General features: G+C 43.2%; 1 protein-coding gene across 3 annotated transcripts in view; it reads left to right on the top strand.

The window, feature by feature from the left end:
* Positions 1–24485, top strand: part of IL6R (interleukin 6 receptor) — a 66482-nt gene that overhangs the window by 16165 nt on the left and 25832 nt on the right. Inside the window, exons 2-7 of one of the 3 annotated variants that reach the window (XM_069078024.1) lie at positions 3954–4123; positions 8389–8637; positions 11072–11195; positions 14348–14523; positions 15141–15307; positions 16301–16439. In XM_069078024.1, coding sequence (XP_068934125.1) covers positions 8529–8637; positions 11072–11195; positions 14348–14523; positions 15141–15307; positions 16301–16439 — 715 coding nt within the window. In that variant the 5' untranslated portion in view covers positions 3954–4123; positions 8389–8528. The remainder of the gene's footprint in view (positions 1–3953; positions 4124–8388; positions 8638–11071; positions 11196–14347; positions 14524–15140; positions 15308–16300; positions 16440–24485) is intronic. The other 2 variants (XM_069078023.1, XM_069078025.1) reach the window with 2 other exon arrangements.

A 24485-nucleotide genomic window follows, 5' to 3' on the forward strand; every position in this document is an offset into this window, starting at 1 on the left:
TTCTTTCTTTCTTTCTTTCTTTCTTTCTTTCTTTCTTTCTTTCTTTCTTTCTTTCTTTCTTTCTTTCTTTCGCTTTTTGGAGGGGGAAGGCAGGGCAATTGGGGTTAAGTGACTTGCCCAAAGTCACACAGCTAGTTAATTGTTAAGTGTCTGAGTCTGCATTTGAACTCAGGTTCTCCTGATTCCAGGGCTGGTGTTCTATTCACTGTGCCACCTAGTCACCCCTGAATGCTTATTTTTTGACCAGAAAAATGTTATTTCTACCATTCTGGGCATCTCTCTTCATCAGTAGCTGGGGAGTGGGGAGAAGTGACAGAAAAGTAGGAATCTAGAGGCTGAAATTTATGATGCCTTCTGAGAGAATAAGTAGAATCAATTCATTGATCAATCAATCAACAAGCATTTCTTAAGAGTCCCTCCTACATACCAGACATTGTAGTAGGTGATAAGGATACAAAGAAAAAAAAAGAAATTTCTTTTCATCCCTTTCCCCAAGGAGCTTACATTCAATATGCAGAAATAAGTTTATAAAACAGGAACAAGAGATATGCAAAGTCAATACAAGATGATTTCAGGGGTGTGGGAGGCATTAGCAGGGGAGGTGGTGGGGAGAAGGGGGAGGCTTCCTGTAGGAGATGGCACTCGAGGTGAGCTTTGAAGGAAACTCGAGATTGTAAGCTCCTCCGGAAGGTGTTGTTCAGTCATTTCAGTCGTGTCTGACTCTTGACCCCATTTGGGGTTTTCTTGGCACAGATATTGGAGTGGTTTGCTATTTCCTTCTTCAGCTCATTTTACAGATGAGGAAACTGAGGCAAATAGTTAAGTGACTTGCCCAGGGTCATACAAGTAGTATATGAGGCCCTATTTGAACTCAGATCCTCTTGACTCCAGGCCCCAATGTACCACCTAACTGTGTGATAGAGTGCCAGCCTTGGAGTCAGAGAGACTCATCCTCCTGAGTTCAGATCCAGCCTCAGACACTTACTGTGTGACTCCGGGCAAGTCACTTAACCCTGTTTGCCTCAGTTTCCTCATCTGTAAAATGAATTAGAAAAGAAACAGCAAACCACTCAGGTATCTCTGTCAAGAAAACCCCAAATGGGGTCACAAAGAGTTAGACAAGACTGAAACCACTAAACAAAAACAACAAAAATTATAAGGGGGTAGAGGGAAGGAGGAGATGCATTCTAGGCATGAGGACAGCCTGTACAAGGCATTAAGGCAGAAGATGGAATATATTGTGTCAGAAATAGCAAGAAGTGGGTTTAATGAAGAGGAGATGTGTGTGTGTGTGTGTGTGTGTGTGTGTGTGTGTGTGACATAAATCTGGAAATGTAAGTTGGGCCAGTGGTGAGGACTTTAAAATGCCACAGAGGAATTTGTAGCTTATCCTAGATATAATAGGGAACCATTACAGTTTATTGACAAAGGGAGTGACCAGTCAGTTCTGTGCCTTAGGAAACAGAAAGAGAAAAGTTAGGAGACTCATTGCCTCCATAAGTCTCAGAGATCTCTGTGGCAGACTATGGTGGGTCTGGGAAGACCTTGTTGCTGCTTGGCATCCTTCGTTCTTGAAGAGAACCAATGACATCACTGGGGTGATGTCTTGACTTGTTGGTGAATTGGATTTAAGTGAGGCAGGGCTGAACAGAGCCATCTGCCTCCCCTCTCCTCTCACCCTCAGGGTTCCACTGAAGTTTCCTGCAACTTCTTTTGGAATGATTAGGGGGTTCATTAAGAAGAGGGAGGAGGAGGGGAAATGTGAAGACAGGATCTAAAGAGAAGGAAGACAGTAAAGAGCTGGGGGTGGGTGGTAAAGAGCAGATGAGGAGGAAGGAAGAGAAGAGGCTGGAATTGAGGGCAGGGCCCTCTTTGGGGTGAGGGGGATGGAGAGAATCACCCTGAGTGTCTCCCTCTCTTAGTTTCACAGCGTTTCTGGAATCTGAGTCCTGGTTCAACTCGTGTCACCTCGGGCAGATCCTTAGGGAGCCTGTTTGTGAGGTGGGCAGCTATCAAAGTTCCCTTCTAGGTGGTCACGTTTTATATTCTGTGGTTCTCAGATTCTGCTGGGGGAGGAGGCCTACATTTAATTCTGCAAATTTCCCATGCATTGGTTAAGAACCTATAGCATACATGATAATGTGCTGGGGCCCAGGGGGAACAAAGTTGAGATACAACTTCATCCCTGCCCTAGCAGAGCTTACCTTCTAGAAAGAACAGCTAGCTTTTTAAACTTTAAAGTGTTTAAAGGCACTCTTTACATATATACAGGGTATCCCCAAAATCTTAGTGCAGATTGAAGATTCTCTAGTTTAAAAATGGGCAGCCAGGTGGTGCAGAGGATAGAGTGTTATGCTTGGAGTCAGGGAGACTCATCTTCATGAGTTCAAATTTGGCCTTAGACCCTTACTAGCTGTGTGACTCTGGGCAAGTCACTGAACCCTGTTTGCCTCAGTTTCTTCATCTATAAAATGAGCCGGAGAAGGAAATGGCAAACCACTCCAGTATCTCTGCCAAGAAAATCCCAAAAGAGTCAGATATGATTGAACAACAGCAATAAAGCTTAAAATAGCACTAAGCCTTTGGGGACTCTATTACTCCATTTTATCTCTACGACAACCCCAGTGATATAAGTGTCATCCTCAGATGAGGTGAAGAGAGAGTAAGTGACTTGCTAAGGGTCAGACAGCTGGTAAGTGTCAGAGATAATATTTGAACTCAGGCTTTCCTGACTCCAAGTCCTGTTTTTTAACCATTATGCCACCTAGCACATGTAGGAATAATTATAATACAAATTGATACAAGATACTAGTGCATAAGAGAGGGGCAAACAAAGTGCTGTGTGAGGTCTGAGGTCCAGGATCTGAAGCTTCCTTCCCCTCCCTACCTCTCCAGCTACTGGAGGCTTCTGTTCTTGGCACCCAACTCCTTTCTGACCAAAGGCTCTCTTCCTGAAACAAGACTCTTCCTTGCCTTCTCTTTGACCACCTTCCAAATCCTCTCCTGCTAAAATCTGAGAGAATGGGAGGGTGAGGTTTCAGGAAGCTCTGAAGTCTTTGGGGTGGTCCAGCCCATGACCTTTAATCTCTTGCTCTGGACCAAGGGACTGCTGGGATTAGCAGCCATGAGCTAATTCTCTTGCTTTGGCCCAGCCAGCCTCTTACATAAATGGGACTGGGAATCAGAGGTTTGTTTTTGCTGGCACAGAGCACAAGCAATCTGTGAGAGAGTTGGGAAATATGTGTTTGTGTGTTCATGTTCTTCTCTGATTTTGACGTTTACAAGTTTACTTGAAGAGAGGGGGAAAAAAACAACTGGAGAACACCTCCACACCCCCCCACACACCCTTCTTCCCCCCGATCCCCCTTTCCAGCCATTCTGAAAACCCACAACCAGAAGCTGGGAGTGGGGGAGGTCAGGGCTGAGTGCAATTCTTTGGCTAGTACCATAAAATCCAAAGAATGTGGGGCATTTCTAAGTTGGCTGTGGCGAATCCTGCCCCACTAGACAGCGGGGAATTCTAGCAGCTTCTGCTACAGAGTGCAGTAGGTATTGTTGCCTTGATTTCCAGGGCTTCTGTCTTCAGTTCCTCAGAGCCATGGGCAAAGCGCTGGTTTCCTTTTTCTTCCAGGGAAAACCCAGGGAGGTGGTGGAAATGTTCTTCCCTAGAGAGCTTGAGGAATCTAGTCATTGTTATGTGTCACAGCTGGGACACAGCCAAACCTTCTTAGAGCCAGAGATGGTGAGATGGCCCTGCTTACTCCTGTGGTTTCAGAAGGCATTGATTAAGCACCTGTCTTGGATGTGATGTGTGATGTGCAATTTGAGTTTCAACAAGCATGCTCTCTGCCCTCTGGGAGTCCACAGTCTAAGACAGGCAACACTGACGTGGGCAGAGAGAGATACCAATGTCTAATAACAGGTCACGAATTGATATGTTCCTATCATCCCAGCCACATCCAGTGAGTGCCTGCTTCATGCACAGAATTGTACTAGGTCCTGAGAACATGAGAAGAAAACCAGTCTCTGCCCTGAAGGGGTTAACATTTTCCTGGAGGGACAAGGCATGTCGACACATAAAGAATAAGCTTGATAATTTGAGGAGCCTGATTCTACTCAGTTGGTAAGCAATTAGGGTGATAAGGGAAGGAGAGAAGATTTAATGGGGGTAAAAGGAGGGCTTTTGTCACTTCACAGATAAATGGCTATTTTTTCATTGTCAGTCTCAGCCTTCCCCATCCCCCATGCTCATGCATTGCACACATGCACACACACATACTATCTTTCTTATCTTTATTCTCTTTGTGTTGGAAGTTCCCTCAGAACCCCGAAGTGAAAGGTTCTGTCTCCTCATGCCCTAACCCAATCCTGGCATGAGAGGGGCAGGGATGTGACTCTGCACCCCCATCTTCCCACTGCCTCCAAACCACTGATGCTGACGGTGATGACAAGAATTCAGTTAGATGATTCCTAGAGTCCTTTCCAACTTTGAGATTCAGCAAATATTTTTTTGAGTGCCAACTACATAAAGTGCCGTGCTAGGGGCTGGGGGTTTATGGTCTAGTTGGAGCATGAGAGAGTATGGCAAATTGTACAGACTTAAGAACTGGAAGGAATCTTAGAAGTTACCAAATCCAAACCCCTTATTTTAGAGGAAACAGAGGCAAAGAGACATAAAGTGACTTGCCCAAGGCCACACTCCTGTAGGTTGCCATGTTGGGATTTAGACCCAGATGGAGAAAACCGGAAAAGTTATGTCAATACTTCTCCTGGAGTCTGGTGTTCGGGAAGGGGTGCTTGGAGCGTAAACAAGCTGTCTCTAAGAGAGTCTGAACATTTTGCTCCTGCAGAAGAAGGCGGGACTCCATTCAGCTCCAAACTGGTGGAGTTGTTGACTCAACAGCTCTGGATATTAATTTGTCCATCGTCAGAATGAAGAAAATTGTTCACCCTCCTCCCAGCCCCATCTCCTCCCCTCCAAATATCCAAGTGCCAGGATAAGGCTAGGAGAGATGAATGTCTCTCCACACCTCCATGGTTCCCCCTCCCCCAGCCCAGGTAGTGATTGTGGGGACAGCAAACAGAAGTCACCAGCTTCCCAGAGCCAGGCCTCCAATGCTGAATATGCTGGAAAGAGTGATGAAGGGAGGCTTGCTAAAGCATTCTCCCGGCCTCTTTGGCAAATATTGACAGATACTTCCCCTCCCTTTCTGTAGCGGCCAGACTCTGGGAAGGCCAGGGCAAAAGATGTGAAGGAGCAGAGAGAACATGGACAGATGGAAAGATCCATGGTCTGAGCTCCAATCCACCGACAACTAGACTTGAGAAATCCTAGTTTTCCAGAAAGAAAGAATCGCTATTGTCACAGAGCTCACATTCTAACAGAAGAGCTATAGGGAAGACAGAAGGTTCTGGTCGGCTTTAGGAGTCCAGTAGCAGGGCAGAGGGTGAGGCCTGGGGGTCTGTGGGCAGCCGTGGCAGGGCAAGACAGATTCTTCCAAGATTTTTCCAGGCATGATCCTCATGTTTCTCTTCAAGGAACCCCAAGAAGAAAGGATCGTGGGATCACAGATCTGGATTTGGAAGGGGCCCTAGAGACATCTAATCCGACCTCCTTATTTTACAGATAAGGAAACTGAGGCCCAGGGAAGTAGAATGGCTTACTCAAAGTCAGAGAGGCAAACCTCCCTACAGAGAGGGAGATGAAGGCACAGAGACATTTAAGAGATTTGCTTATACCCACCCAGGCAATTGTTGACCAGAATCCAAGTCTTCTCAGTGCAAGGCTTTTTCAACTAATAGGAAGAGTGGCTTCATGGAAAGAGCTCTGGACCTGGAGACAGGAGATCTGGGTTTAATACTTACCAATAGTGTGACCATGGGAAGGTCCCTCCACTTCTCTGTGCCTCAGTGTTCTTCTCTGTAAAATGAATGGGGGGTAGTGGTAAGAATTGTTTCTTGCCACATTATTTTTGAGGACAGCCCTTTGAAAAGTCTTAGTATGTTTTTTTTTTTTATCTGCCTTTTCTTTTGCAACATGGCTAATGTGGAAATGTGTTTTGAATGATTTCACATGTATAATCTATAAAATTGCTTGTCTCTTCAAGGAAGGGGGAGGAGAAGTGGGGAAGGAAGGAAGATTTGGAATTCAAAATTTTAAAATGTTAAAAATTTTGTTTACATGTAATTGAGAAAAAAATCATTTTTATTTTTTGCTTTCTGGAGGGCAATTGGGGTTAAGTGACTTGCCCAAGGTCACACAGCTGTTTTTTGTGTTCAAGTGTCTGAGGTCGCATTTGAACTCAGGTTCTCCTGACTGGGGGGGGGTGCTCTATTCACTGGGCCACCTAGCTGCCCCTGAGAAAAAAAATTTTTTAAAAGGAAAAAAGAAAAAAATTTTAGTATGCTATTAAAATGTGAGTTACTACTCTTAAGAATAAATTTGGCAGTAGAGTGAATCTCCAAAAAGCAAGATAGTAGCAAGGTAGACTCAAGGTCTCCCTCCATTGTACCTCTGATACTCCCAGCTCTGTCTCTCACCTAATGCAGAACTCGCCTCCAGGACTGCTGGTCCCTACCCTGGATTCACTTAGAGAGCACATTCCCTATCCTGAGATAGCCTTTGGCTTCTTGGTGTCAAAGCTATTTGACTCCCCACTGCTGAAGGTGTGGGAGGGCAGCATTGCCAAAGGACAGAGCTTTGGGCAGAGATGCTGGCGTGTCTGTGTGGAGAGTAAACACAGATCTTTTCACATGACTTGAGGCCAAGGTACAGGTTGAGGTCCAAGGACATGAAAAGTCAGCACCTTTTGGTCAACAGGAGTTAGGGGCAGTCTCAGTGCCACAGAATAATAATATTAGCTGACCCAAAGAGAGAATGGAGTGGGGAAAGACAAAGACAGAAAGAAAAAGAAGGAAGGAAAGGAAGGGAGGAAGGGAAAAACTGGAGCCAAGAGGGGAGAAACACAGCAGGATACTGGAGTCCCTCCTGAGTTGCCAGGGGGAAACCATGGGGTTGCTTGGCACATGGGAGAGCTCTGAAAGGGGGAGTGGGAGTTGACAGAGAAACTTGTTCCACTTCACCATCTTGCCTAAGGTTGACCCTGCAGCTGAGTGCTTTTCAGTTCAGGTGTTCCAATCTAGTTTAGACATGTGAAGAATACCCATCAGACCCAAAGGTTCTTTAGTCTCATGAGCCCAATCTTGTCTTCAGACGTTCCCTCCAGCAGTAATTCTAAAATCACAGTTTTGGTTATGTAGGGGTCTCCTGGTAGTCCAAGGTCTTGTACTGGGATAACAATATTTCTGATTTTTTTTGAGGGGCAGTAGATAACCTGCAGTCTATGGCCAGTGATGGTGTGAGTGTAAAGTGTGACAAAAGAAATGTCACCTAGAAATGGCACAATCAGAACAGATGGACAGCCAGGTGGCTCAGCAAGTAAGAGCAACGGTTCCAGTGTCCGGATGACCTAGGGATCAAATCCGGGCTCAGATACTGAGCACCACACCCAGAAATAACTGGCTGTGTAACCTTGAGCAAGTTACTTAACCCCAATTGCTTAAAAAAAAGAAAAAAGACTGGACCTGTGCTTCAGGGCGGCTAGGTGGCGCAGTGAGTAAAGTGCTGGCCCTGGAGTCAGGAGGACCAGAGTTCGGTTCCAGCCTGAGACACTTAACACCCACACAAAAATACTAGCCGTGTAACCTTGGGCAAGTTACTTAACCCCAAATTTCTCTCCAAAAAGGAAAAAAAAAAAGAACAGATGAAGTTAGACTAGTTTACCTCTGAGGTTGCTTCCAGTGAATAATAATGACAACAATAGCTACCATTTACATGGTATTTTGAGGATTATAAAGCATTTTACTTTATAATAAATATATTAAATTATTATTTATATCATATAATGTTATATCAATATATCATATTAAAATATGTTAAATAATAAATATATCTCTTTTTATCCTAACAACAACCTTGGAGGTATTATTGTCTCTATTTTACAGATGGGGAAACTGAGGCACATAGCTATTAAATGATTTGCCCATAGTCACACAGCTAGGAAGTGCCTGAGGCAGGATTTGAACTCAGGTTATCCTGATCTTAGGTCTGAGTTTCGGGTGTTCTGTCACTTACTTGTACTGCATAACTGCCTAAATTGATCCTTTGGCATGCCGTAAGTAACCTGCCATAGGCTGTGCAGGCCTACATCAGAATGTAAGCTCCTCAAGGGTAGTGATGGAACATTTTGTCTTAGTATGCCCAGCACTTAGCACTCATAGGAAGGGTTTGATAAATGTTTGCTGAATGAATGAAGGGCTTGGACTCCAGAGCTCAAAGGTCCCTCCAAGTTCTGGAGTCTATGGTTCTATGTCTTCTCCCTTTCACAGATGTGACGGGTGATGTGCTAAGCCAGGTGCTTGGTGCCCCCATCACTCTGACCTGCCTGGATGGGGAACTGGAGACCAATGCCACCATTCACTGGAAACTGGAGGATGAGCCCATAGGCCCACAGCTTGGCCAAAGGGAAATGGTGGGAGGAAAGCTATTGCTGAAGTCAGTGCAGTATAATGACTCAGGAAACTACACCTGCTACCTGAACAGTCGCCCAGTGAGGACCCTGCCTCTGCTGGTGGTTGGTGAGTAACATCCCCCCTGGAGTATTTCTCTGTTGGCATTCTTTTGGAGGGTCCTTCCAATGCATCCTCTGTTGCCTCATAGGCCTAGCGGCCTCCACTCTGATTAGACCTTCATACTGTTCTTGGGCATACTGAGAGATCTTTGCTCAAAAAATCTTTGGTAGTGCCTTACTGACTGCTGGGTCAAATTCAGATCCTTTTCCTTGGCATTCGATATCCTCCATAATCTAGTACCACTCCTCCCCCCAGCTTTTCTAATTTATCCTGTGCTTCCTTTTTCTACATTTTCTAATTCCTAGCCAAACTGGACAATTAATTACCACTATACCACAAGGTAAACACATATATCTTCACGTACCTATATCTACATACATATCTACACACACACACACACACATATCTTCATATACCTAAATCTACATATATTTCTATGATTACACCTCTCCTTGTGCCTGGGATATCATCTTTGCCTCTTTTTGCCTGTTGAATTTTTACCTAGTCTTTAAAGCCCAACTGAAATGCCATCTTCAGAAAGCCTTCTCCGAACCCTCCCCCTGTCATTGACACCTTCCTTTTTAGACCTTACACAGAGCATTTTGCTTGGCACCTTTCTAATGCTCTTGTGTGACATTGCATTTCAGTCTTTTCTGTGCTTGTGTTATTATATTCTCTTCCTAGATTATACGCTCCATGAGGGCAGGAATCTTTATTTATTTAAACTTGCCATCTTCTTCAGTGCCTAGTACTGTGTGCAGTAGATGTGTGTTGAAATGACACACTCAGATACGTGCCATGCCTGAAAAAAAATCCCTTTACTATCTTGCTGTTTACTTGGTCCAAGAAGTTACAGGAAAAGCTTATTATATTTGCCAGCAAGTGACAGGATACTGGAGAATATTCTGGCTCGTGGCTAGGCTGGGTATCTTGCAGCTTAGGACCCAGAGAGTTCAGAACTCTACTCATAGCGAATTAGGTGGTTTGGACCCCACTGATGCTAGAAATACACTGCTTCCTCCCTCATGGCTTATCTTAGTGAGCTGGGAGATGTTTTAAATAGTAAAAGGAAAGGGAGACCCTCTTCTGGAAATATGCTGGCTTAGCCATGTGACCTGAGTTATCCAGAGTGGAACTGTATCTTTTAGCATAGTAAGTGTTCAGTAGTTATGAACTGTGCTGAAGAGGATTGGTGTCAAGTACAGTGCCTAGAACACCGTAGGTGCTCAATAGAGAAAGGAAGCATTTATTAAGCACCTGTTATATAGCAGGCAGGCAGCTAGGTAGCCCAGAGGCCAGAGTGCTGGACCTGGAGCCAAGAAGACTCATTCCTGAGTTCAAATCTGGTCTCAGACACTTACTATCTGTGTGACCCTGGGCAAGTCACTTAACCTTATTTGTCTCAGTTTCCTTATCTGTAAAATGAACTGGAGAAGGGAATGGCAAACCACTTCAATATCTTTGCCAAGGAAACCCTGAATGGGGTCATTAAGAGTGGACACGACTGAAGAAGTTGAACAACACTGTGCCAGTATTGAGCTAAACACTGGGCATATAAATACCAGCAAGTAAGACTGTCCCTGCCCTCAAGGAGTCTACATTATAATGGGGTAAGACAACATATAACAGGGAATTAGAAGAGTACAAGGGTCTTGGCATAGCTAGGAAATGTCCTCAAGAACAGTGGAGCCAAAAGCTGGCCTGTGACTGATTAATTGATTATGGAGTATAGGACAGTCAAAATATAAATGCAAAACACAGTAGACTTGGAGTGAGTCTAGAGCTGGTTGTGAACCCCAGTCCTGTTATTTAATTAATTTGTCAGATACTCCCCCTCTCTGTCATTTGGGATAAGGAGGCTTAAACTGTTCAACATTCCTTTTCTTGACATTCAAGGTCAAGGATATTCAAGGAGGCTTAGATGTTCTCTGAGTTCTCCTCTAGCCTTAGAGTTTGCTGAAATAGAACTCGATATCCACAGTTACTAATTTTTATCAATCCCCTTTCCCTGAGAGGTAGCAAAGCATGGTAGAATGAGTACTCAATTGGGAATAAGTAGACATAGGTTCAAATCCCATTTCTGTCCCTTACTACCCATATGAACTGTTTTAATCTTTCTGTGACTCAGTTTCTTTATCAGAATTAAATGGCATCCAAGGTCTGGTTCCAGATCTAAATCTATAATCTTTTGATTCTGCTTCCTAGGAAGGAAATGAGACTCTTTGGCACCTTGGATTTTTACAAAGCCCTAGTTAGAATATAATGTCCTGCTCGACTCTCCGGAATATGGGAATCTCTGTGGGGCATGAAGGGGAAGTGTTTTTCAGATTTGTTCTCCTCAGACTGCCTGGTCCTCTTGTGCCCTAGAAGAAAGCTTGTATTGTCTGTGACTGTGACAACACCCCCTATTTTTAAATGCCTGCTACACTTTCCTTTTCAGGTCCTCTTGAAGAACCCATGTGTTCATGCCGTAGGAAGAGTTTCATTAGTGGTGTTCATTGCGAATGGAACCTCTGGAGAAAACCGTCCCCACAGACTAAGGCCGTCTTGTTAGTGAGACAGGTGTAAGTGTCTTGGGAGATGATTTCATTTTAAAAGCAGGCCATCCTGGGAAAGGGAGAAGAGGGTCTTTAGAAGTCACGGTACATGAGGCCTTGGGTTCTGAGAAAATGAAGGAAATATTTGTTGGACTGAACCACAGGAAAGTGCAAGGCATGGCATGACATGATCTAAAGAACTCCAGGAAGGCCCCTAAAAATATCTTCCCCTCTCTGGCCCATGATATCAGAAGGCAGAAGTAGGAGTGACTGATAGAAGTTACACAGAGGCCAAATTTAGCTGAGTCTAAGGAAGAACTTCCTGCCAGTTAGAGCTGAAGGAGAAATAGAATAGGCCGCCTCAGGAGGTGGTGAATTCCCTGTCACTGAAAGCTTCCAGGGCAGGTGAGATGACCGTTTGTGGCAGGTGTTGTAGATGGGTGCAGATGAGATGGTCTCTGAGGTGCCTTTTAACACTGAGATTCTGATTTTATGCCTGACATTCCACGATCTGTGAGTCATTTCTTGGGCTTATTATTATTATTTATAACTGGCATTTACATAGGCTTTAAGCTTTACAAAATGCTTTATATATGTTATCCCATTTGGTCCTCACAACAACTTTGGGAGATGTCCTATTAAAATGCAAATTAGCCAGGTGGGAAAGACATATCAAATCATGCCTAACACATATTAGGGGCTTATTAAATGTTTGTTGACTTGACTTGAATGAGATGAGAGAGAGGGAATGAGAGAGAGAAAAGAGGATAAAAGTGAGAGAGAGAGAGAGAGAGAGAGAGAGAGAGAGAGAGAGAGAGAGAGAAAGAGAAGGGGACAGAGAGAGCACAAACTTGCTGGATACTCTTTTTTTTTTTTTGCTTTTTGGAGGGCAATTGGGGTTAAGTGTTAAGTGACTTGCCCAAGGTCACATGACTAGTTTTTGTGTTAAGTGACGCAGGATTTGAACTCAGGTCCTCCTGATGCCAGACCCAGTGCTCTATTCATTGTGCCACCTAGCCACTGCCCCTTGGATACTCTTGTAGGTAGGGTACCATGAAGGCTCAGGGCACATGGGGATGGGAACAATAATGGAGAGAAGAGGGGATACCAAAAGAGGAAGTGGAAGGTGCCAAAGATATACTGGGTCTGTTTCACAATCTTTTCTAGTAACCGACAACCCTGCAGCTGAGTCTTTCAATCCAAATGTTTTCCAAACTAACAAGAAAAGCACACATATCAAATTCAAAGCTTCTTTAGGCTCCAGTGCCAGACTTTGCCCTGAGAGCTTCCCCAAAGGAGTTATTCTTAAAACATTAGTTTGGAGACTATCAGTAGTCTCTCAGGGGGTCCTTTTGATAGTCTATAGGCTCAGAGTAGAAGGGTTTATTTTAAAATTTTCGTGCCAAAAATCTGTAAATGAAGAGATGGGTCTTGCCCTATTGAGAAAAAACACTAAAGAGTATTCAAAATTATTATTACTTTAAGAATCACTCCCAAGAAAGACATCTCCTGGCTTAACTAAATTTTACTAACACTGTCTTTATTTAGAATTTGGAACTCAAAACTTCAATCACGGTAGGTTTACAGGGTAGAGTGCTGGGCCTGGAGTCAGAAGGACTTGAGTTCAAATGTGGCCTCAGATGCTTACTAGCAGTATGACCCCCTGGGCAAGTTACTTAACCCTGTTTGCCTCAATTTACTCATCTGTAAGATGAGCTGGAGAAGGAAATAGCAAACCACTCCGGTATCTTTGCCAAGAAAACCCCAAATGGGGTCATAGAGAGTCAGACTTGACTAAACAACAAAAAGGCCCAGTGTGATAAGATTACTGGCTTAAAAAAAAGCATGCAAAAACCTGTTTAATGTGTGATGTGGCTGAAATCTTGTATGTTTACTTGCAATGGAAAATAGTAGGAAACAGTGTGACAGAATATGCACAGTACTTTATTTCCACTAGAATGTTCTGCTTCTAGCTTCAGCATTTCCTGGTAAGGTAGCCTTTAGAAGAATTAGTCTTGGACTCTCAGCTTGATTCATACCAAAGTGTAAATGAATGATTGCCAATAGATAGCCAATAGAGAAAAGAGGGAGAGAGTAATGGGCCCTTAGGCCTGCCTCTCCTTGTCCCACCTTACTCTCCAGGGAGGTACACATGAAAGAGACATAGAAACACATTTTCTGCTCATACAGTCATGGGATCCTAGCTGGAAGGGACCTCAGAAGCCCTTGAGTCCAACTCACTCATTTTACAGATGAGGAAACAGAGGCCCATGGAGGTAAGGTTGCTTGCCCAAGATTTCACAGATTCTAAGGCCAGAAGTGGAAGTTCAGACCAGGTCTTCTGAACTGAAGCTGGGGCTTTATCCTAGAGTATTGAATATATAGAGTGCTTAAAACACTTGTAGTCTTTCACATAAAAATATTAGTGCTTAGACCCTAGTAAGATTAATTATTTAAAATGGTAAGTTGCAAGATAGCACAGTGGATAGAGCACCAGGCTTGGTGCCTGAATTTAAATCTAGCCTCAGATACTTACTAGCAGTGTGACCCTGGGCAACTCACTTAACCCTGTTTACCTCAGTTTCCTCCTCTGTAAAATGAGTTGGAGAAGGAAATGACAAACCACTTCCAGTATCTTTGCCAAGGAAACCCCAAAATGAGGTCACAAGTAGTGGGATGAAATTGAAAAGCAACAACTTATGAACCCACAGCCAAGGATCACTCTGTCTGATCTTCCTCTTACTCCCCTGTAAAGTGGGAATAATGTTTACAATAAGCAGCTCACAGGGCCATTATAAGACTAAAATGAGTTATGTTAGGTGAAATGCCTTTAAACCCCAGGAGAAAGGGGCTGCACTTATGATATCATTGGCTTTCCCAGAAATTCCCTCTACCAATGCAGGTTATCACCTTCTTTGCAACTTATAGTCAGAGAGTTCCCTAGGGCACTGCCTGGTAGAGTCAGGATTTGAACCCAGGGCTCCCTGGCTTTGAGATCAGCTCTTTATATACCATACCATTCTGCCTCTTTTGTAAACCTCAGAGCACTATAGAAAGGTCAGTTATCGATTGCCACAGTTCTTGTGTCTATTTACTTTTGAATTGTGTCCAACAGAAGCAATGCAGTGGGAGGCTAAAAATGAAACTTTTGGGGGGTCTTGATCTTATGTCTCTGACAGAGAGAAAGAAGAGATTTTCCAGAGGCCATGTCGCTATTTGCCGGAATCCCAGAAGTTCTCTTGCCACTTGGATCTCGGGGAAAATGATGACTCCCTCTACTTGGTTATCTTATGTGTTGCCAACGGAGTCATGAGGAAGTCCAGCAAAGCCTACAGATTCAAGGGCTTTGAAGTTCGTAAGTATGCCTCAGCCTTCCCCAGGCTGCCTCCTCCATCTGCTTAGGAGAGGTTTTAGAAACCTAGGGACAGAGAGTGTGTGAGGTTGGGGCTGCTGGGCAGACCCTCAAGGTGGGCCAGTCATTTTTCAAGGATTGGCATAGGGGTGTGCTGGTAAATTTTCAACCACAAGCTCTCTAGGAAAAAAATTCCCATGACATACTCTTAAGTTCAGTCTCCTATTTTTTCCATCACTTTCTTAAGTATAGATGATCCACAAAACCAGAAGTCAAGCCCTAATTTGTAGTAGTTTGCCAATTTCCAAGGTACAAATGCTCATGCTGAAAATTTGACAGACAGCCCTAGTCTGGAGAGCCTTCATGTGCACACTACTGGGTTGGGAATTAGGGATAAGGTTTGTTTACAGCAGGTCTAACCAGTTTGGATAACTGTTATTATAATAGATAACTGTTTGGATAACTATCAGCAGAGGCTGATATATGTTTATTGATTGAATAAATGAAGGTATGAATGATTGGGAAAAGTCTGTACTAAGCACTAAGCTTGCCCCTTATAGCAGGCAACCTTCTTATTTCTCTCTCCCTCTCCTTTCTCTCCATCATTCCCCAATGTCCAGTTCAACCAGATCCTCCAACCAATATCACAGTCACAGCCATGGACAAAAGCCCCCATTGGCTCAATGTCACCTGGAAAGACCCACCTTCCTGGAACTCCATTTACTACCGACTCCAATTTGAGCTCCGTTATCGGACTGAAAAATCCAAGGCTTATACAACCATCCAGGTCAGTTCAATTTCATGATTTAGGGGCAGGTGGAAAGTTCCTCAAAGAGATAGTTAAGCCATCATATGGAGATATATGAAGAAACAGTGATTTCCGAGGTATGGCAGTGGGTGGGTGGAGGGAGAATGCTCAGTGACTGAAATTTCCTCCAGTGATAGAGATTATCTGTGACTTAGTAAATAAATCCTAGGGAGTTGCCCAAGTGACTTTTCCAGGGTCACACAGTTACTAAGTGTCTGCAGAGCCAAAGCTAACCACTTTCACTGAGGCAGCATAAATTAACAATGGCAGCCATGGAAAGCAGGATTGGATCATAACCCTTTGGTGGTGGTTGTCATTTAGTTGTTTCAGTTATGTCTGACTCTTTGTGACGTATTTGGGATTTTCTTGGCAAAATTACTGAGGTGGTTGCCATTTCCTTCTCCTGCTCATTTTACAGGTGAGGAAACTGAGGCAAACAGGGTTAAGTGACTTGCCTAGGGTCACACAGCTAGTAAGTATTTGAGGCCAGATTTGAAATCAGGTCTTCCTGACTCCAGGTCCAGTTTTCTATCTAATGCACCACCTAGCTGCCCCTGGCAGAGTTAGAAGGAAAGAAATGTTTTGAAGGCTTAAAGTGCTATTGAAGTGTATTATTATCACCAAAGAACTCCCTAATTTAGGTAAAAAAGGTGGAGCTGGTAGAGCTGGTTAGAAGTTGGCCCCATTAACTAACTGATGGTTAAAAGTTATAAAGACAGAGTAGACTCCTGTGTACATGTGCATTGGAATATTATAGGTATATGTGATCAAAGACATTTTATGCTTTGTATCTGTGTGATTGTGAATGTTCATATACATGCATACACATAAGTACAAGCGTTCTAGAGATGTATTGGGTACACACGTATGTATATATGTGCAAGCACATGTGTGAGTGCGTCTCTATTGAGTGTATGTACATTTGTGTGTGTTAAAATTCATCTCCTGTGTCTTTGTGCTTCTCTCTTTCAGAGGAAGGACCAACACTCACTGATTATCAGCGATGCTTTGATGGGCATGAGGCATGTGGTGCAGATTCGGGCCCGGGAGGAGTTTAATCATGGTGAATGGAGTGAATGGAGCAAGGAGATCATGGCCACCCCATGGACAGGTAGAGTTGGGGAGGAGCTAGATCCTTAAAAACTGGGTGAAAATGGATGACTTAAAGCAGTAGTGTCAAACAGAATAGAAATGGGGCCACTATACCACACCTGAGTATCCTTACTAGTTACACATTGACTTGTTGTTCAGTTGTGTCTGACCCTTTGTGACCACTTTTGGGTGACCTTGGGCAAGTTACTTTCTCCCCACTTTCCCATAAGAATAGCATGAGAGTTTATGTAAAAACGTTTTTCCCCTAAAATCCATATAAACTATATCTCCAATAGTGTCCTGATCTAAAAGTTTAGTAACTCAGTCCAAAAAACAAAAAAGAAATGAGATTTTTTTTTTCACCATGACCCATTGTGATGAAGCCATGTTGGCCCTTTGTGGTCATTGCTTCCTTTTCTGGTTGTTCATTAACCATCCCTTTAATGTAGAATTTTACCAGGAATTGAAATTGAGTAATTTCACGGGCTGATAGTTTGCAGACTCTCCTATTCCTCTGTGTGTGTGTGTTTATATGTATGTGTATGTGTGTGTTAGACTGGGATGACATATTCGTCCTCCAATTTTATGGAGCCTCTTATTTTTCATGGTCTTTCCAACATCCCTGATGGTAATTCAGCCATCAGTCACATTTTCCAGATCTTTCAGCAGCCCGGGGCTATCTATCTAGGTCTTCTAGGCCTGGTAACCAAACCTCCTCGAAGGCAGCTAGGTGTACTCCTTCCATCTCCCTACTGGGGATTCAGATACACATTAGCCATTTTGATTCAGGCCGTAAATTATTTTCTTTGGCAGAAAAAACAGAAGCAAAGTTAAGAATTGGTCAGGCCGTTGCTCTCTCCCTTGTCAGTGCTGTCAGCATCTTATCTGTCACAGGAGTCCATTTTTCCCCTTAATAATACTAGCTAATGATAACTAGCATTTGCATAATTATTTACATTATAAAAGTAACATTACATAAATATTCTTGTAATATAGCGTTTACACTTTTAATTTTGCAAAGACACTTACATATATCCTGCCATTTGATCCTTATACCAATCCTAGGAGGTAAATGCTATTATTGTTCCCATTTTACAGATCAGAAAGTTGAGGCTGACAGGGAATGACTGACTTGCCTAGGATCAAGCAACTAGTAACTGCCTGAGATAGGGATGCAAATTTGGGTTTTCCTTACTCCAAGTCCAACACTATATCTCTTTTCTTTTCATCTTATTCTACCCAATAAAGCTGATAAAAGATCCTTTAATTGTTGTCCTTAGCTTTTCTCTCAGACTCCTCTCTTTTTGAGCTTTAGGCTTCCTAATTCTTTTTTTTCTTTTTTTTTTTGGAGGGGCAATTGGGGTTAAGTGACTTGCCCAAGATTACATAGCTAGTAAGTGTTAAGTGTCTGAGGCCAGATTTGAATTCAGGTCCTCCTGACTCCAGGGACGGTGCTTTATTCACTGTGCCACCTAGCTGCCCCCTCCTAATGCTTCTCTTACAGGACAATGTCTGGGTGAATTGAATTTGGGGTTTACCACTGTTGGTATCGTGTGAATACTGTCAATTTACAAACTATTCCCTTAAAACTTTTTTCTTAATTTTTTTCCCTTTATGATTACTTGATCTATAGCAATCAATTTTTTCCTCTCCGTTTTTGGGAAGCCCGACAGTTATTAATTTTTTTCTTTGTGCCCTGCCTTCCACATCTATCATTTTTTCCTTCATAGATTCCACATTTTTTCCAGTTGTGTCATTTCCTGGTTTTGTTGTTTTGGATTTAACTGTTGTTTTCACCATTCTCTCTCCAGCTAAATAATTCTGTTATTCATTGAGTCTGTTGTTTTGTTTATTTTCTTCTCTTGGATATCTCCAAACAGAAGAATTTTATCATCATCATGTTATCATCATCTCTTAGACCCTTTCTACTTAAGACCCTTTCTTTCTTTTACCTCTTGATATTTTTGCTAATTCCATTTCCTCCTATGTTCCTTCAGTGTGTCCATTCTCTATTTTATTGTGTCCTCAGAAATTTCTGCTTTCATTCCTTGTGCTTCTATTGTCAGTGTTTGAATATTTTTCCTTCAATTTCTGCTACTTATTCTGATCTGCATCTCTTCCTTTGCTATTTTTTGTTTTGTTTTTGGAGGAAATTGGGGTTAAGGACTTTCCCAGGGTCACACAGCTAGTCTGAGACTGGATTTGAACTCAAGTCCTCCTGATTCCAGGGTGGGTGCTCTGTCCACTGTACCACTGCCCCTCCTTTACTATTTTGATGTTTTTTTTTTCTGAAAGGGGGGGAAGGCAAAGCAATTGGGGTTAAGTAACTTGCCCAAGGTCACATAGCTAGTAAGTGTGTCAAGTGTCTGAGGCTGGATTTGAACTCAGGTCTTCCTGACTCGAGGGGTGGTACTCTAAGAATTTCTAACAGATCAGGTTGTTTGGGGTTTTTTTGAGTTATATATTGAACTCCTATGATTGCTTATTCTTCTATTGGTCTAAAAGTCCATTCTTTATAAGTTTTAAAGTGCTATGTTCATTTATTCATTTGACTAACATGTGTTAAAACACCTACTATTATGCCAGTCACTGTACTGGGTGCTAGGGATACAAAGACAAGAATTAAACAGTCCCTGACCTCAAGGAACTTATGTTCTATTACACTCTATAAATGTAAGCCATTATTATTATCTCAGAGAGTAGTTCTATTAGCAGCGGCATTGTACAGTTAGCTCATATTAAGAGTGTGATTATCTGAAGTCCCCAGATCTTTTGGTTTAGGCAATGAGGTGATGAGGACCAGGGTTGTAACTATGTAAATGCAGAGGACAAGACCTATGCAAGAGATGTTGTGAAAGTGGACATAACCAAACTTGACAACAGGTTGGATATGTGGAGGGAGTGTGAATGAGTGTGAGGATGACCCTGATGGTGTAAGACTTGGTGACTGGAAGGACAGTGGGGCCCTCAATAGGGAGGGTCAGAAAAGGTGAAGGTCTGGAAGGCAAGATGATTTGCTCTCCTTTGAAGTTCTGTGGGACATCCAGTTTGAGATGTCTCAAGAGGTAAGTGGCATGGATTTCATGAAGGAGACTGGAATTTTGTATTGAAATGATAATTCGACTCATGGGAGCTGAAGAGATCACCAGATGAGATAGTAGAGGAGGAGAAGAGAAGAGGGCCCAAGCTAGAGTCAGGGCCCATGGTTACTGAGAATGACCTGGATGAAGAAGCAACAGAAGGATCCCGAAAGTTGGTCAAACAGGTAGGAGAAGAACCAGGAGATGGCAGTGTAATGGAAATCTAGAGAGGAGAGAGTGTCCTGGAAAAGAAGGTGATCGACAGTGTCAGAGATCACAGAGAGGTCACTGGTGATGTTGGAAAGAGCATGATTAAATTTGGAGAAAGCTGATGAGATAGGAAACCAGATGGCAAAGGATGTAAGAGGAGTGGAAAGGAGATTTAGGTTGTAGGTGGTTTGGGGAAGGATTTTAGCCACAAAGGAGAGGAGAAATATAGGTGGATAGTTGGCAGGGTTGGTTGTATAGAGTCAGAGTTTAAGGATGGAGATGTGTGCATTTGTAGGCAGCGACAAAGGAACCAATAAACAGGAAGGCTTGAAGAATAGTGAGAGTGGGGATGAGAGAAGGGGCAACTGATTGGCAAAGAAAGATGGAGGAAGGATTTGCCTTGGCGAAGAGAAGGACCACCCCTTCATGGGTGAAGGAGGAGAAAGTGAGGGAAGACATCTGATTGATGTGAGGTGAGGAGAAGGAGCTCTTGACAAATGGCCTCCATCTGAGGGGTTAAGTATAAGGCAAAGTCCTCAGCCTGATCATAGGGAAAACCTACATGACTTCATCTCCTCCCCAGATGGCATGGAACTGTACTTTGGGCGCTGCTGACTAGATTGACTCCCTGGCTCTAGTCATAATGAACCTGTGACTGTCACCTGTGGAGCTCTGCCAAGGGTTCTAGTGGTAGAAGCTCATGGGTCTGGGAACCTTCAGTACTGGGATCAATGGCTGCTCATCCATGCCTTAATAGACAATCTCAGAGAGGTAGTTTCGTACTTAAGGTGACACAAGTATTAAGTGACAAAACCAGAACTCAAACCCAGGTCTTTTGACTTGTTCTACCTCTTCCTTAAAGGGCAAAACAAAGAACAAGAGGCGAGAGTTTCAAAGAGGCAAATTGAGGTTCCTTCTAAGAGTCAAAATTTTGACATTGTTGACTGCCTGTCCCCCTCTCTGCAATGTTCTTTCTTCTTTTGGTCCCTGTGACATCTGTCTCTTGCTGGATCATCATTCATGTTGTACCCCTTAACTTTGAGTGTCCTCAAATGCTCTGGCATGGGCTTTCTTCTGGTCTATACTTTCTCAGTGACTTTATCAGCCCCCATGGGATCTCAGATTTACATATGTAGTCCTAGATCAGAGGTGGGGAACCTGCAACCTCAAGGACATGTGCCCCTCTAAAGTTCTCAAGTGTGGCCCTTTGACTAAATCCAAACTCCACAGAAGAAACCTCCTTAATCAAAGGATTTGTTCTGTAAAACTTGGACTTTGTCAAAAGGCCATATCCAAGCACCTGGAAGGCCACAGTGGCCTCAGGGTCACCAGTTCCCCACCCCTGTCCTGACTTCTCTCTTGTGTTCCATTTTCCTATCACCAACTGCCTATATGGTATTTCAAGCTGGATGTCTAATAGATATCTCAAGCTTTATGTGTCGAAAACAGAACTCATTAGCTTTTGCCCAAGACCCACCCCTTTTCTCACCTACTTCCTGTTGATGCATCACCAAACTTCTAGTTGATTAGATTTACTCAACCTTGGAGTTATCCTTGACTCCTCATTCTCCTTTACACCATATATCCCATCAGTTGACAAGTCCTGTCTACTCTGCCTCGACAACAACAACAACTAGCATTTATGTATAGCTTTAAGCAAAATGGTTTATAAATAGTCTCATTTTGTCATCATAACTTTGAGAGGTAGGTGCTAAATCTCTCACAGCTATTCTCTTTACTCACATAGCTACTACCCATACTCAAGCCCTTATCACCCCTCTCTTGGGCGGGGGTGGGGAACCTGCATCCTCAAGGTCTCATGTGGTGGCTTTCTAGGTCCTTGGGTATGGCCTTTTGTCTGAGTCCAAGTTTTACAGAACAAATCCTTTTATTTAAGGAAACTTGTTCTGTGAAGTTTGGATTCAGTCAAAGGGCTGCACTTGAGGACCTAGAGGGCATCACACATGGCCTTGAGGCCATAGGTTCCCCATCCCTGTGAATATTGCAATATTCTCCTAATTGGTCTTCCTGTCCCAGGTATCTCCCCCCTCTAATTCATCCTCCAAGTAGCTGCTAAAACGATTTTCCTAAAGCACTGGTCTGACCATCTTGTTCCTCTGATTCAGTGGTTCCTTATTACCTCTGGGATCAGATTAAAACTCCTCTGTTTAGCATTTCAAGATCTTCACAATCTAGGGCCATCTAATCTTTTCTGACTTAGTTAACAAGGGAATCCCAGAGAGCATGCTGGGAGTTGCCACTCCTGGTTCTGGCTAACACTATGGGAGCACTGGGCCTGGCTTCCAGCCATGTGTGACTCATCAATAAGGCACTGTGAGATGGCCCTTAATTGAATACTAAGCCAGGGTAACAGGTGACTTAGCACATGTACAGAAAAAAGCTCCCACCTGATGGCCATTTTGAACTCACAAAGTTGTGAGCATCCTGGACCATTGTGGGATAAGTGCTCATATGCCGAAGACCAGGACAGAATAAACATGAAAGGGATGTGCTTGCCTAGGCCAGACATATACTTTAGTGGCTTAGAGGGCTGGCTTGGGAAATGGCCTGGCCACCCCTCCTCCATCCTAGCCAGTTGAAAAGAATGTTCACTGCACGTTTCTGAACAGAAAAGCAGAGAGCAGCAAAAGGGCAGGTCAGTCCCTTTTGTGTACCCACTGAGTCATCAGCACCTCCAGCTCAACAGCCAATCACAGGATTCTTTGTCATCTCACAGCATAAACCTCTCCTCCATGAGTCATATTCAATGGCTGGAAGCATGTCCCAAGAGGTCAGCAGGACCCAGTAAGAGCTACTCTGGGAATGCTCTGGGGGATGCCCTTGTAATACCATTATGTATTGTTTCCCTTCTCTCCCCACTGCAGTCCAGCCAAAGTGGTTTTCTTGCTATTCTTCACACACAACACTCTATCTCCTCTCTCCTTGTCTTTGCAAAGCTATCCCTCCGTGCCTGGAACGCACTTCCTTTTCACCTCTAATTCTTACATTCTTTTAGTTTCTTTCAAAGTCCAGTTCAAGCCCTACCTTCTTTTTTTTCCTTTGGAGGGGGGAAGGCAAGGCAATTGGGGTTAAATGACTTGCCCAAGGTCATACAGCTAGTAAGTGTGTCAAGTGTCTGAGGTTGTATTGGAACTCAGGTCCTCCTGACTCCAGGGTCGGTGTTTTATTCACTGAGCCACCTAGCTGCCCCTATTCAGGGTTTTTAAGTGAAGGCTGGAGGACTGCTCTGTTATAGTCCTTATCTTTTTCCAGGTATGAGTTTGGATTTGAGGTCCCTTCCAGTTCTGTGGTTCTGTGACACCTAATCCATCTGAGTCAATGGCCAGGGCAGAGGGTGTCAGCACCCGCTCCAGTGACTGCTTTCTCTGTCTCTGATGTCAGTGAGAAAAGAACAGCAATTTGATGCTAATAACACATGAATGGAGATGACCCACAGCTGCACAGCAACCATTTTTCACAAAGGAGATATCATATTGGGTTTTATACAAATATTCATTACCTGTGGGAGTTTGGTTGTTTTTTTTTTTCACTTTATAGCTGATGAAAGCTTAAAGTGGCCAAGTATGGATGGCCTCATGGGATCGAGCACATTTTAAAGGAAATATTAGGAATATAAAGGAAATGTTAGGAAAGTAAGTGGGTAATCCCTACCAGGCTGGGGAAGAGCCTTACCAACCCCCTCAGAAATCCTTTTAAATGTCCTCTCTGACCCTTTCTCATAAATAAAACCATGGATACAGCCTTAAGGCTACCCAAACACCTGCTCAGATATGCCCGAGCAAATTCTAGAGGCTTGTGTTTATGTCTCATTTATGAGATCATCCAGACAAGGGGGATAACGAGCGTGTCTAGACTGCGAAGAGAAAGTTCTCCATTGCATCTCAGGGTCAGAGAATAATTCTTCCCTCGGATACTTCTCAAAGGGCTGTGGTTGTCCTTTTCAGCTTTAAACAGAGAAGAACAGATGAAAGTCTGTGAATAGCGTTCGTCAGCTCATTAGCATTTAAAGGGCTCTTTGTGTCTTTCTCTCTTCCTCCCTTCTTTCCCTTTGCCCACACACTGTGTCTAACAGTTCTTTTTCCTACTCCTCCACCCCAGTTTCTCTCTCTTTCCTCTTGTTTTGCTCTCTGACTCCTTTCCTCACTCTGTTTCTTTTTCGTGTTCCTTTTCACAATCTTCATCAATTTACAATCCCAAGACATTTTTGTTGTTGTTCATTTGTGTCTGACTCTCTGTGACCCCATTTGGGTTTTTGTTGGCAGATACTGTAGTGGATTTCCATTTCTTTCTCCAGCTCCTTTTACAGGTGAGGAAACTGAGACAGAGTTAAATGACTTGCCCAGGGTCACACAGCTAGGAAGTATCTAAGGCTGGATTTGATGAGTCTTCATGACTCTAAGCCTGGCTATCTATCCACTATACCACCCAGCTGCCCTAGATGGCATATGTTTACATATGTGTTGTGTTTATTGAATAGGATATTGCATTCTCTGGTCTTAATTTTAAAATTAGGTGCCTTGAACATTTAAAATTTCTCATTCTCAAGCCCAAATCCAACCTTCCAAATTAACTAATTAAATTACTTTTTATTTGAATATTGCCCTAGATTCATTTTTTTTTTCAGTAGGTCAACAGTCCTTGATTGAACTAAAACAAAAATCTTTGCCATCTTTGATATAGGTTTATTTCCAGTTGGAAAATAAAATGAGAACTGAAGAACTGAATACAATCAAGTAAAATGTTGCTTAAATTAT

This window comes from Petaurus breviceps, unplaced genomic scaffold (assembly GCF_028583685.1).
Source record: "Petaurus breviceps papuanus isolate PSGF00001 unplaced genomic scaffold, PetGlider_PUasm1.0 91023, whole genome shotgun sequence".
NCBI lineage: Eukaryota > Metazoa > Chordata > Mammalia > Diprotodontia > Petauridae > Petaurus > Petaurus breviceps.